At 36.8% G+C, this 15,264-nt stretch overlaps 1 protein-coding gene across 3 annotated transcripts in view; it reads right to left on the reverse strand.

The window, feature by feature from the left end:
• BRF1 (BRF1 RNA polymerase III transcription initiation factor subunit) overlaps positions 1 to 15,264 on the reverse strand; it is a 218,245-nt gene that overhangs the window by 40,357 nt on the left and 162,624 nt on the right. For all 3 annotated transcript variants that reach the window (XM_039336739.1, XM_039336730.1, XM_039336721.1), the window contains one exon: positions 6,020 to 6,276. In XM_039336739.1, the coding sequence (XP_039192673.1) occupies positions 6,020 to 6,276 (257 nt within the window). The remainder of the gene's footprint in view (positions 1 to 6,019; positions 6,277 to 15,264) is intronic.

Raw genomic sequence — 15,264 nt, forward strand, 5'->3', positions numbered from 1 at the left:
ATTTGGGTAGTTACATTATTGACGATGGCTGCAATGTCCTGGGAATCATCTGATTACCATTTGCAACCTTCCTGGCCAGCTTCCAAACAAGCAAAGTCAATGGAAGAAGCCAGCTTTGGTTAACAACCATATGATTCACTTCAACAACTGTAACACTTGGCTTAATAATCATGGCAAAAAAGGCCATAAAAATCAGGCATGACACACTTTAAAAACTGTTCACTTAGCAATGGAAATTTTGGTCCCAACTGTGGCTCTCAATCAAAGGACTACGTGTAGTGGATTGTTGCAAGAAATAAATCTTTGTGGAACTAAGTAAAAATGTGGCTGTGTGTAAAGGCATTCTTCTGCCCACTTTATTATTTAAATTGTAAGAAAGATATGTGAAGAGAAATATAAAACTAAATTAAATGTGGTGGGATTCAGGAGCATGTGCAATAAAAAAGAAGACATTACAGGAAGTCCTTGACTACAACCATTTGTTTAACGATTGTTCAAAGTTACAAGAAAAAAGTGTCTCATGGGCCAGTCCTCACACTTATTACCACCTCTCTGGTGAGGTGACCCAGAGTGGGCATAATCCAGGTCTCACTGATCAAACAATGTTGCCTTGTGGGACTTAGGAAGTGTGCTTTCTTAGTGATGGCTCCTGTCTGTGGAATGAGACCTTTCTTAGGAGATATGTACCATTTCCATCTTACTGAATTTTCTTAGACAGTCAAAAGCCTGATCATTCATCCAATCTTGGATTACTGTAGGTTGGTGGATGAGCTCTTTGTTTGGGTGTAATTTATGATCTTCTTTATTATGAACCTTAGTCTTCCTGTCAATTGTAGTCTCTTTGTTTGATATATGTATTAATTGTAAGCCACCAAAGGCATTGTGAAACCAGGCAGCCTTAACATTGAAATGCTGACTCTTCCCTCCCCCTCTATTTTTTTTTAGGAAAAATCAAATCCCCCACCAAGAAACCCATGATTGGCAATGAATTTTGCTGTCATGATCCTGAGGAGAGTTTGCAATTAGCAAAATGGGTTGGTGGTTCCATGCTGTTTGCAGGTATGAGTTTCCTACTTGTTGTATAACTCTACAGCTCCTCTAAGCACAGAAATCCTAAAATTGCCCAGAATATTGTCTTCTACTCATATATGTTCATCATCTTGAGTTACTTATAAAGTGATAAAAATGGGGTAAACATCTAAATAAATAAATAATACATTTATGAAACAATACAAAGGGTAGTACCCTAAAACCTATGTCTAAAACTTATATCTGATAGATAGAACAAAAACAATGTTAGGATAAGCCTGATATTCAAATTCAGTCTTCTAATAAAATATTTCCTGATCTTTTCCCACATGAAGCCTCTTAAAGCCTGTAATGCACATAGAAAAAAAAGCTTCTGTTGTGAAACCTCCAGTGTCTTTTTAAATCTATTTCTTTTCTTCCTAGATTTTGACAAGATTAACACAATGCATTTATTCCTTTTATAATATTGCCTATCTCCACATATTGCTATTTTTTATGTACCATGAAATAGAGAAACCTTTTTTATACAATAGGGATTTCAACAATCCTTTACTAACAGATTTATTTGATATAACAGATCAAAAGCAATGTAATAAAGAATTCAGTTTAAGCAAAAAAACATAATATACAAAAATTTCACTAGACATTGCAGTCCATTTCCACCAGCTTGGAAAAACTCATGAAAAATTAAATATGAAATAGTTATTAGTTTTGCCCCATTTATAAAAGAAATGTTTTTAAACCACATATTTATAACACTTAGCCAATAACAATATCCCATTCTTCACAATGTGGGTAAGAGTTAAGACAAAAATAAAATTTATGGGGAATGAATTGATGATGTTTAGCTGCAATAAGCACTGGCAGAAATTGAACTACAGCTAGTAGAAGAGAAATGTTTAAAACAAAGCATTTTGTATGTGAAAATTATATTTGACCTTTTTTCTATTAGGCAGCTTCCAATTACATGCAGCAAAAAATATAATTAAAACACATTTACAAAGAATTGAACCTGCATAAACATATTCCCCCTTTCTTTCTCCCCCACATAGAAGCACATGCATCTCTCTTTATTAATCCCCAAATGTATGGGCATATCTGGTATTTTGCCAGAACATCCAGCGTCATTTGGCTTTTTTAAATAAACAGATAATTGCATCCCACTTGTGATAAAACAAATCATATTGTATGCAATTAGCCTTTGATAACACACTGGAATTAAACATTTTCCTTGATCCTTAAAATGTCATTTCTGAAGTCCCACAAATATTTCCAAACCAGCAAACAACTTCCAAAATATTTATTATTTCATTATTATATTGCACAATAGCATTTAAATATGAGAGATTATGGTGGCAGCAAGGACAATTATGTTAAATTGTACAAAGTACGCCTAACTTCTATACCCATTAGCAAATCTAAAATTCAAAGCACACGATTCTCTGTCTTTCTGTGGGGGGATTTTGGACTGGGCAATGCAGTGTTGCATTGATACAATTCAACCACCTTCCCTAGAAATAATCTTTGCCCCTCACCAATCACACTTAAAGAATTTAGAATTTATCATTACCAAATGTTTATCTTGGTTATGTTTGTCAAATTCTCTTCTGCCACTTCCCAAACTCAACTGTAGATGTGCAGGAAGTTAAGAACCATGGCTACCCCATGCAAACAGTGCTAAACTCTTATTAACACTAACAGTGGAAGAGAAGGAAGAATTTGCATTAGACAGACTAGAACAAAGGTAATTCATTCTGCATGGCCCTGGCAAATAATCTACAAATTATGGATCACCACATGTATTGCACAGGAGTCACTGGCTAACTTCAATAATGGTAAAACAGATTTCCAAAATAACCTATCTTACTGTGGATAAGTTGCATGCTAAAGAGTCCAATCCCTGACTCTTACAGCCAAGTTGACTATTCTCATAGCTAAATTAGCCTGGATTACAATCCAAGATAGTTTCTGGCTATCCTAAAGGTGCTTTGTCAAAAGGAAACTGGACTTTCTTCAGTTCTGACTCTGAATTCCAATTAGCTTGGTAACAGAAATCTCACTGGGAAGCCCTGGTAAACTTTCAATTCCTGGTTAATTTAGCTACTCTTGTGTGCAGGATTTATGCCTCCTGGAAGTCAGGAATTAATACAATTCTGGTTTTCTACTGTTGTGTGCAAACATAACAATTTTTTATCTGCAACATTAGATAATGGAAAGGCTTAACTTTTAGTTAAACTACCTGCATCTTACAGTTGTCTATTAGGCAGCCATCTTCTGCCAGTTAAAAATTACTCGACATTCAAGGTATCTAAACTAAATCCAACAAGACTGTTAATCACTACAAATTAAATAGTAAGATCTGTGCTAACAGTTTCTGGATGAAGACACATGAGGAGTTTCATTGTCAAATGAGAAGTGGGGCACGTTTTGTTCTTAATTGCACATAAATTATTGTGATTATTATATGGCTAAAATGCATTTATCTATTAACACCTCAGAGGAATAAATCTGAACAAAGGAATTATGCATTACATCTTGAAATTATGCTGAACAAAGGAATGAATTAGTGCCATGCAAAAGGTATTGCAATTACAATAATGGATGAAAATAACAAAAAAGACTGCTGTAAATCTTTAATACTAAGAAAATCAAAATAACCTTTAGACTTGAAATAGCTATTTCCTCATTGCAAGAACATCTTTTTCAAGATGCTATGATGGTACCATCTGTCAGATCAGACCACTGGTTTGTTTAACTCAGTATGGTCCATTCTTGGCAGATAGTGACTGTTCAGATTTTCAACCAAACGTATTTCTTTATCATGCTACAAAAATATCCTTTTCAATGATGATACTAGAGACTGAATTTGAAGTGCTTTGCTGATAAATATGTATTTAAGCTCTGAACTATAAAAATATAATCTCCTTTGAGATAAGCTAATTCCAGATGACTTCATTGATACATCAATTCAGGTTTCTCTGCAACAGGACAGAAACTGTTCGCTATTACTGCTAATTGCTCATTCTGATCCAAAAAACATTCCTAATTTTCTCTGAATGTGTTTTACTATGTCATAATACTAAAATCAATCTACCTACCTACCTACCTATCTACGTACGTACTATTTTTAAACCACCCAATTTCTTCATAGAGGGACTCCCATTGTCCTAGCATTTCAAATAAAACTACCACAGGCATCCATGTGGAGGAGCAAATGATGAAATATGACGTCGTGTTGCAAAACCTGTGTTTGATGTTGCGGTGCAAATACAAAAAAGCCAAAGCTTTTGCCTGTTAAGTCACAATAAACATTTCATTATTTTTTTTCATCATAATGGTTGACAACAGATGCTTATGAAAACCACATCTTTTTTTTTTTTTGTACTTTTTCTGTTTCCCTTTAGCAATAGGGCATTGCATGGCAAAAATCACAAAGGAAAGGGGATCTGGTAAAAAAAAAATAAGAAATGCTTTCAAAATGAGGCAGCAATGTTTGTCTATTGCTATGGTTGTAAGGAAATGTGACTTTAGTCAGTAAACAGCAGAGAGAAGAGTCAGTTGCAGAATCCAGAAATAATAGGAGCAAGACTTAGCTGGAAAGAGAAGTTTCTATTACAGAAAGCAGATTAAGGAGTGCAAGCAGTTTGTACAATTTTGTTATTGTAAATACAGTGAAATTAGCATTCAACTGAAAGTTTCAAGCCAGTTTATAAAGAATAAACAATAGTGATGATAGCAACTGCTACCAGTGCTGCTAAATTATATATTATCATCTGCATCAATGCAATATGATGCATGGATCATATTTGGAGCCGCTGACAACTCTATTCAGAAATTGGATGGTGCTGGATGAATCCTGGAACCCTACCACTGGAACAAATTCTAAGCCAGAAGTAACCTCTGCCCCGTAGAGCAGGGGTATCAAACTGCCGGCCTGCAGGCCGGACGCGTCATGTGGAAGCCACACCTATCCCATTGCCGGCAATGGCAAAACCAGCCTGATACGTTGCGTGATGTTACATGACATCGCAAGTTTGACATGCCTACCTTAGAGCCTTAACTGTCATTTTGCATCATGCTCTCCATTTGCATCAATTTACTCAATAGACCTGCCCCAAAGAGGAAGTCAGTAAAGGTTTAGCTTTAATAGAGATTGGAAACAGAAATAGATGAGCCGACATCAACCACAGAAAAAGCAGCAGATTCTTTATTAGGAGTAAGATGTTCTTCAGGAAAATCACCTGGTATCACTAAGATGCTCCTGGATGAGCCTACAAGGCCAATTAACTTTGTCTCTTTAAAAAATACTGCACAATGTCCAGGAAGAATACTGCACAATGTCCAGGAACAAAATCAGCTCAGATCTCAGAGATTAGTTTTATAGCCAGCAGATGGATGAAGAGAATAACAAATGTGCAAATTGTCTATAATGCCCATATATTTTAAATGCAATAAATGTCCAAATTGGAATTATTTTCCTGCTAGCACAACAGCGTCTTCCTACACTCATATTTTAGGAAAATACAGGCAATGTTTACTAAAAAGCTTTATGTGCAAGTCAATAATTAGCAACCAAAATTTGGTATAAAAGTATATCTAAGAACTAAATCAAATCTTTCAAAATGTCACAACAAATAATAACTACTTATTTTCCATATTAACATGGAAAGGAATACATACATGACTATCTCAGCATGCGTGCATACCATTTATTACCATACCTGGTAATTTTGGAAAAGGGAAATAGCATAATACATCTGACAATTGTATCAAGAAAGCCATTGGCAGCTGAATTATGCATTTCTGGTTGATTCCTCCAAGCTGTGATGATTAATCCATGCTAATACTGTCAGCTGATGTGACCTACAGATTCATTCTGGCTCATATACCACAATAAAATGAACACTATTGCAAAGTAAAGAAACATTAAAAATGCATTGGCTCTAGATATACTGACTACAATGCAAATTTCAATAAATAACAGTGGTACCTTTTCCCCATGGTGTTTACTGTATTAGCCACATTCCGATTCACAAGAGATTTTCTCCTTGATAACTTCTTGGTGCTGGTGCTATCATCAGTGGTATCATCATCTTTCTTTGGTGTGCTACCTCCTTTGCTGTTGAGGTCCCTTAACACATTATAATTAATTTTACTTGAGATCTTCTTCTGTTCCAACATTTTTTCAATTGCCTCTCCTGCTGTGCTGGCCTGGATTAGCTCCCGTTTCTTTGCAGACTTCTTGGGCTTAATTAAAACATAAAGAATAGGAATTTTAGGGGGCAATCAGAATAATTTCGATGAAATCAAAGAACGGGCTACAAATATATCATTTTCAGATGACAAGCCATGGTGAAGAGGCAGGGTAATTGATTAGTTATAACAATGGTTTGTCAAAATTTCAATACAGTTTTAACAATTTTTTGTAGTACCAACACTGTATGGATCCAGAGCGGTATACCTGAATTAAAATCTTGTGAATTTTCTCTCCCTTAAAAATGATGCATTGAAAGAAGTTTTGTTTTGAGTGGCTATCAATGTATATATCATGTAGCAATGTATGTAGGCCTTTAAAATATGTGTTCTTCAACATGTCAAGCCCCATTTTTAAGAGTCGATCCTCGTTTTGTTTTGAATGGCTGTCAATGTATATGCTATGTAGCAATGCTAAGAAGTAGGCATTGCTAAGAAGATATGTTGAAGGAAAATATATTTTCCTTCAACATGTCAGGCCCCATTTTTAAGTGTAGAGCCTGGAAATAAAATTTAATTGTTAGCAAAATTTGAACTACTATGCCCATGGAAAGGGAAAACTGACTTAGGAATCTAAATTAATTTTTCGTTAATTTTAGATCACAATGAAACAACTAAGTGAAATGTTATTACTGCTGGTACTACAACGCTTCCCGTTTTAGTCTTGAATTGGTTATGATAATAATCACATAGCTTCTATGTTTTGACTGTATCTCTTCCAATACTGTACACAATGAAGTTGAAATTTATATTGTAACAAAAGTCACCCTGCCCCTTTTCTATAATATGAACACTAAATAAAACACATCATATAATGAGAATATTTCATCTATGGTCACAACAAATGGAGTGGGTTCATAAAAATACATAATATCAATACGCCATTCCCATTATACAAAAGAGTTTCACTAGAGACTTGACATTTTTGCAAACATTGAAGAATGACACTGAAACTGTAGGCTTACAATCTGCAAAAAGAGAGATTCCACTTACAGCTGTTTTACATTAGAAATTCAAAATAGTAGGTAGCTTTCATATATGGAAGATAAAAAGAAGACTTGTTGAAGTCTTAATAATTTTTTTAGAATGGGAGGGGAAGACATGGATGTAGAAGTGGACAAGATGTAGAGAATTAAAATAAGAAATAAAAAGTTAAGAAATATGCTCAGACATATACTTGTGTACCTTGTCAGGAACAAGACAAGCGAGCAAATTCTATCACAACATCTTAACACTAAGCTAAGAATACAACATAAGATAAAATAATGTAGAATTGATTTGTTTGGTCAGGAATAAGACAGTAATTATTTTTATAAAACACTGGAAACCCTTTATGGACTTTTTGCTGATTTCTTGACTGAAAAAGGTTGAATTTGAGGAGAAGCGAACTATGTAATTAATCTTAAAAAGAGAGGAATGATACTTTCAATAGAAGATAATATATCAAGCTCAGGGTTGAATTATGGAAGAGTGACTCCAGAGTACTCCATAAAACTAAATTTGTAACTCTTATAAAGAAGGTCAAAAGTTGTTTCTTGAAATAACTTTTTTTTTAAAAAAATGTATATATTTTTTTCTTCCTCAAGTTCATTTTCTGTATTTTTTCATCTTTCACTTCTTTATAAATCTCTAATAAAATTATATTAAAAAACAGATAGCATAATTTGACATTTGCTATTATATTTAGTTGGAATTAAGATTGCGTTGGAATAAAGATTGCCAGTAAAAATATCAACAACCTAAGATATGCAGATGATAACACTCTAATGGCAGAAAGTGAAGTGGAACTAAACAGCCTCTTGATGCAGGTGAAGAAGGAGAGTGCAAAAGTTGGCTTGAAACTCAACATTAAGAAAACCAAAATCATGGCCAAAATCATGGCATCTGGCCCTCTCAATTCCTGGCAAATAGATGGGGAAGAAATGGAGGTAGTTGACAGATTTTATTTTCCTGGGCTCCAAGATCACCTCAGATGGGGACTGCAGCCAAGAAATTAAAAGACGCTTGCTCCTGGGGAGGAAAGCTATGGCAAATCTAGACAGCATACTAAAAAGCAGAGACATCACCCTGCCAACAAAAGTGCGTATAGTCACGGCCATGGTTTTCCCAGTTGCAATGTATGGATGTTAAAATTGGACCATAAGAAAGGCTGAGTGACAAAGAATTGAGGCCTTTGAACTATGGTGCTGGAGAAGACTCCTGCGAGTCCCTTGGACTACAAGGCGTTCAAACCGGTCAATCCTAGAAGAGATCAACCCCGACTACTCTTTAGAAGGCCAGATCCTGAAGTTAAAACTCAAATACTTTAGCCACCTAATGAGAAGAAAGGACTCACTGGAGAAGGGCCTAATGCTGGGAAAGATTGAGGGGAATAGAAGAATGGGACAACAGAGAATGAGGTGGTTCGATGGAGTCACTGAAGCAGTAGCGTGAACTTAAATGGATTCCAGAAGATGGTAGAGGACAGGAAGACCTGGAGGAACGTTGTCCATGGAGTCGCGATGGGTCGGACATGACTTCGCAATTAACAACAACAATTATATGTAAGCCATCCATAAAACCAATATTTTCACACCTATGTAAAGGGGCTTTAAGATGACATGATAATGGAACTATGAGTATCACATATAATAAATCTACCTACCTGGGCCTACTATACCCCCTTACATTCAATAATTCATATGCTGATCTATATGCCTTTGCAAAGGGAGTACTCCAGCATATAAAAACATGGGAACCTGCTGATGTGAGCTATAGAAACTTTTTACTGGTTGTGTGAACTGGCCTTCTAGGATTTCAGCTGCAATTCTCCTATTGTATCTAAAGCAATCCCACTTATTTCCCCAGAGGCATTATTTACACAGCCTTGAATTGATATTATTTAGCATTGATAGTTTAAAGTCTTGAGATGGATAGTAGCTCACAAATGATTCCGTTCAAACAATCTGATTATGCCAGGGTAGATTAGTTTCCATGTTAAACATTGTGTCAGTTTAACTTTTTCTCCAAAAGTCAGACCAAACTAGACATAATTCTTAATACTCGTAATTTTCAATTCAATAATGTCCTAACTCAGCAGTCAGTATCCTGTCACCATCAAGACTACAATTCACTATATATATATATATATATATATATATATATATATATATATATATACACACACACACACACACACACACACACACACACACACACACACACACACACTGTGTACACATTATTAGGCAAGTGAGTATTTTGACTATATCATCGTCATGCATATTTTCTACCTCCAAGTGCATAAACGTGCTTAGTGCAGCGGTTCCCAACCTTTCCAGCTTGGTGGCCCAGCGCAGGGGGGGATGTGAGTGGCAGGCGCACGCATGCATGCACAGCTCCATTGGTGCGAGCTGCAGGCAGCGTGCCATCCACTTGCACAAATGGAGCTTCATGTGTGAGTGAAGGGCACTTGCATTTGAGCTTAAAGCTCCACTCATGCAAGCAGAGGGCACTTGTGCTTTTATATGAAGTTCCACTCGCATAAGCAACACACACTTGAGATTGCGCGCAAAGCTCCACTCGCTTTATCAGAAGACACTTGTGCAAAGGGCCCTTGTTCTTGTGCCCAAAGCTCCACTCACACGGGCAGCGAGTGCTCATGTGCGAAGCTCCATTCGCACAAATGGAGCTTCATGTGTGAATGGAATTTTGCATTCACTTACCCATCACTCATGGCCCAGTTTCAAACAGGTTGTAGCCCAGTAGTGGGCCAAGGTGCAGGGGATGGGGAACCCTGGCTTAGTGGATATAAACATATCAGGTGTTGTGTATTTGTGTAATGAGCAAGGGTGTGGCCTAATGTGATCAACACCCTGTATCAGGGGTATCAAATTGTCAGCCCACGAGCTGGATGCATCATAGCAAAACTGCACCCACCCCATTGCCAGCAATGGAAAAAAGTCATGGTACATTGTGACACGTCCCGTGATGTTGCAAGTTTGACATCCCTGCCCTATATCAAGATGTGCATAATTATTAGGCAGCTTCTTTTCCTCAGGCAAAATGGGCCAAAAAGAGATTTAACCGACTCTGAAAAGTCAAAAATTATAAAAAGTCTTTCAGAGGGATGCAGCACTATTGAAATTGCTAAGACATTGGGGTGTGATCACAAAACCATCAAACATTTTGTTGCAAATAGTCAACAGGGTCGCAAGAAATGTGTTGAGAAAAAAAAAGATGCACATTAACTGCCAAAGATTTGAGAAGAATCAAACATGCATCTACCAGGAACACATTAGCCTCCAGTGCTGTCATATTCCAGAACTGCAACCTACCTGGAATACCCATAAGTAAAAATTGTTTAATGCTCAGAGCCATGGCTATGGTAAGGAAGGCTGAAGACCAACCACCACTGGACAAGACACGTAAGTTGAAATGGCAAGACTGGGCCAAAAAATATCTGAAGACAGATTTTTTTCAAAAGTTTTATGGACTGATGAGAGTGATTCTTGACGAACCAGATGGATGGGCCCATGGCTGGACCAGTAACAGGCATAGAATTCTACTTTGACTCAGATGCCAGCAAGGTGGAGGTGAGGTACTGGTATGGGCTGGTATTATTAAAGATGAGCTAGTTGGGCCTTTTGGGGCTGAAGATGAGCTCAAAATCAACTCCTAAACATACCACCAGTTTTTAGAAGACACTTTCTTCTAGCAGTGGTACAGGAAAGAAGACCATGATTTTTATGCAGGACAATGTTCCATCACATGCATCGAAGTACTCTACTGCGTGACTAGTCAGTAAAGGACTTAAAGATGAAAGAATAATGACATGGCCTCCTTCCTTACCTGACCTAAATTGTGGGCCCTTGTCAAATGGGAGATTTACGGTGAAGGAAAACAGTACATCTCTCTGAGCAGTGCCTAGGAGGCTATGGTTGCTGCTGCACAAAACGTTGATTGTCAACAGATCAAGAAACTGACAGATTTCATGAATGGAAGACTTATGACTGTTATTGAAAAGAAGGGTGGCTATATTGGTCACTAATTTTTTTTTTTGAAATGTCAAAATGTTTATTTGTACATTTTGAGTTGTTTATTATTCTCACTTTAACAGATGCAAATAAATGAGTGAGATGGGCAAATATTCATTTTTCATTTAGTTGCATAATAATTCTGCACACTAATAATTTCCCAATAATTGTGCACACATAGATATTCTCCTAAGAAGGCCAAAACTTCACTTTTACTTTTTTAAATGTTCAGGTTTGTGGTTTATTAACATTTTGGATTGACCGAGAGTACTGTAATTCAATAAGAAAATTAATAAGAAATAAATTGTTCAATAAGAAAATTAATCCTCCAAAATACAACTTGCCTAATAATTGTGCACACATTATAGTGCGGTTTTCTACCAGTTTGAGGTGGTAATTGTATAAAAATTGCAAAGTAAACTGTAAGGTATGCTTAAAATAATTAGAAATGAAAGGAAATACACTTTTCCATATGTAAATAGAAGAATCTCTCAAAATCTTCACTTCATTTCGAGGCATGATGCAAATTACATTCTTAATCAGATAGCAGTATCCTGAAAACTGTGGCCTTGTTCTTTAAAGAAGTATATCCCTATCCCAACAAGTTGTCTTTTTAAAGGATGGGCCTAATTCATATCTATGTGCTTGAAAAAATAAGAGTACGTGAAAATTTAGATGCTATAAATAGACTTAAATATTTTGAACCTCAATGTTTCTTGTCATTTATATTTATTATGATATAATTCACACTGCATTGTTACAAAAGTTCATGTAAAGAAAAACTAAAGTCTTACAGTGGAGATAAGGCATAGAGGGCAGTTTCTTGTAACCTTTTTAACTACACATTCTACTACACACATTTTTGTTACTTCATTTATTTACCAGTCTGTTCCAAGAGACATCAGGGGGTATACAGAATAAAGCATACCAACCTTTCAGAAACAATGACATAAAGCCTACTTAAACTATTAATAAAAAATAGCCTTTTTCCACTTAAAAGAAAGAAAATCTATATAAAAAAATAATGCCTCTAGTACCTCTGATATCACCTTGGCAACATGAGCGGATACTCAGATTTCAAAAACTCTACAAAATAAAACAGTGTTCCTTCCTTTCATGATACCAAAGTAGAACTAGTCCATACTTCTGAGATGAGTCAATTCCACAGAAACAAATCAGCCCTCAACGCTTCTCCAACATATCCTTAGAGAAGGGCTGTAAAGCACTATGAAATGATATATAAGTCTAAGTGCTATTTCTAGATCCAAGGGGTACCTGAAATATTGATTCCCAGATTGAACACACATCTTCTCCTTAACCAGCTTCTGCTTTCCAGTGAAGAAAAGTCTACGCATCTTGGAGTATTTAGTTCCACTATCAGTTTGTTCTAACTATTAGAAGTCTTCCTAATTTGACTGAAATATTAGTTTCTGTAATTTAAATCTTTTATTTTGTGCTTAGAAATCCAGAAGGAAAGAGGTTTTGGCTTTCTTCTATATGATGTTGATTCAGATTGTAATGGCTTCCTCAGATGCCAGATCTGGGGACTTGAGAGGGGTGAAGGAACATCAGGAAGACACAGGAGACTACCTGCCAGGAGTGGGCAAGAGGAGGAGAGGCCAGGAACATCGAAGGGCTAGTGGAGGAGCGACTGGACAAGAGCCTAGCTGAAGAGAACAGACCCAGCTGCAGCCAGGAAGCATGGATGCCAGCCAGAGGCACAGGGCGGAGAAGAGGCACAGGTACAGTTAGTGGAGATGAGGAGGAACTGCCTCCCTGCTGGATCTCAAGTCACATAGTACCGAGTGGAGGGAGGTACTATGGAGGTCAGCGGGGCTACTTGTGAGGAAACAGCCCCATCCTTCCTAATGAGTTGTGTTGGCTGGTGTAGAGCAAAGCTGTGTTGGAGACAATCATTCGCTTTCTGCCCTGCATGTGTTCTGACTTCATGCTTCCGGACCTGTGCCCTGTTACTCGATCTCATGCTTGGACCTTGGATTTTGTGACTGGATGGTGGATTTGTACCTTGGCTTTGTATATCGTGTTGGAACTTTGGATGTGTGCTTGGATTTTGGACTTTGTGTGTGGATATGTGCCTTGACCTCAGATTTTGTATTTGCTTGTTGACTTCATGTCTTTGCTGTGCAGACTCATTGGAACCTTGTGTTTCTAGTGAGGGGGACCTGGGGAATAACATTAGGGGCTTGCAGTGCTTAAATGAAGCATTAAAACTCCTTGGTGGGTGTGTGTGTGCGCACACAGGCATGTGGACTGGGCCAGGACACAGATATTTGAATACTTGTTCTCAAACATCTTTTTTCAAGAAATACAAGTAGTCCTCGACTTACAACAGTTCATTTAGTGACTGTTTGAAGTTATAACAGCACTGAAAAAAAGTGACTTATAACTATTTTTCACACAATCGCTGCAGCATTCCTATGGTCACGTGATCAAAATTCAGACACTTGGCAACTGACTCTTGTTTATGATCATTGCAGTGTTCCAGGGTCATGTAACTATCTTTTGCGACCCCTTGATAAGCAAAGTCAATGAGGAAGTCAGATTCACTTAAGAACCATCTTACTAATGTACCATATATGCTGGCGTATAAGACGACTTCCAGAAGCGCTAAACTCAGCGCCAAAGACGGAGGTCGTCTTATACGCCGAGTCGTCTTATACGCCGGAAATACTGGTAGTTTCCGGCGTATAAGACGAAGTTCTAGGAATGCAGCTTGGCGATAAAGACGGGGGTCGTCTCATACGCCGGGTCGCCTAATACGCCAGCATATACAGTAACAATTGCAATGATGCACCTAACAATCATGGCAAGAAAGGTCATAAAATGGGGCAAAATTCACTTAACAAATGTTTCACTTAGCAACAGAAATTTTGGGCTCAATTATGGTCATAAGTCGAGGACTACTGTATATCAAACGTCTTCAATCTGTCTTCATAGGTCTTAGTTTCTAATCGCCTGATCATTTTTACTGTCTCTTTTTAGGCATGTTCTAATTGCTCTGAATCCTTCTCAAAGTGGTACCCAGAACCAGTCACAGTATTTGTGGTGGGATGTGGCCAATGCATGCAGAATAGACTCTTTACCTCCCATGATTTGGAAATTGTAATTCTATTGCTTTGTCTGCAGCTACAACATACTGTTGGCTTGTACTCAGTTTGTAATCAACTGCTTTAGCAAGAAATTAATCCATTTTAAATGGGTTCACTCAATTCACTGAACTAAATAGTAACAAAATGGATTGGGTTGCATAGTGCATTATTCCACAACAAAAAACAACCACATTTAACATGTTGTACAAATAAAGCTGCTAGATCTTTAACTGACTGGATTAAGAGTGTTATATAAACACAACTAAAGTATAGTTAAAAAAATGTCCTTTGTACTTGATACTAAAACTGAACTATCCAAAGATAAATCAGTCTATTCCCCACAAAATATGGCCATCCAAAGGGCTCAATTTTACTTAAAGGGATAGCCTAATAAACATTTAGTCAATTCTGGCATTACCCTTTGGGTATTATCCATTGCATATTATCTAATTTTAAGTTGTCTTGAATCTAAAACATCAGGAGAGACTTAGCCAAATCAATTACTATATCAACTGAAAACAAAGTGAGAGAAAAAAACAATAAAGTGGCATTTGTTTAAATAAAGTGTCCTTTAATAATTACCAAGCAAATTTTCACTTGACTTAATTTCCATTTTTAGATACCTTTAATTAAATATGATATGAAATGGGAAACCCACAACCTGCAAAACTGTGAGCCTTCAGCATCACTTACACCTCTCAAATGTCTTTGGACTTGATATAGATATCCTTAGAAAATAAAAATGGTAGATCATCGCAATACATATCTTTGTACAGAATTTGTCTTATTAGATCACCGCAATACATATCTTTGTACAGAAATTTGTCTTATTGTCAAGCAAATTGTTTTATTTAGTT

This window comes from Crotalus tigris, unplaced genomic scaffold (assembly GCF_016545835.1).
Source record: "Crotalus tigris isolate CLP2741 ecotype Arizona unplaced genomic scaffold, ASM1654583v1 scf7180000017548.2638350, whole genome shotgun sequence".
Lineage (NCBI taxonomy): Eukaryota > Metazoa > Chordata > Lepidosauria > Squamata > Viperidae > Crotalus > Crotalus tigris.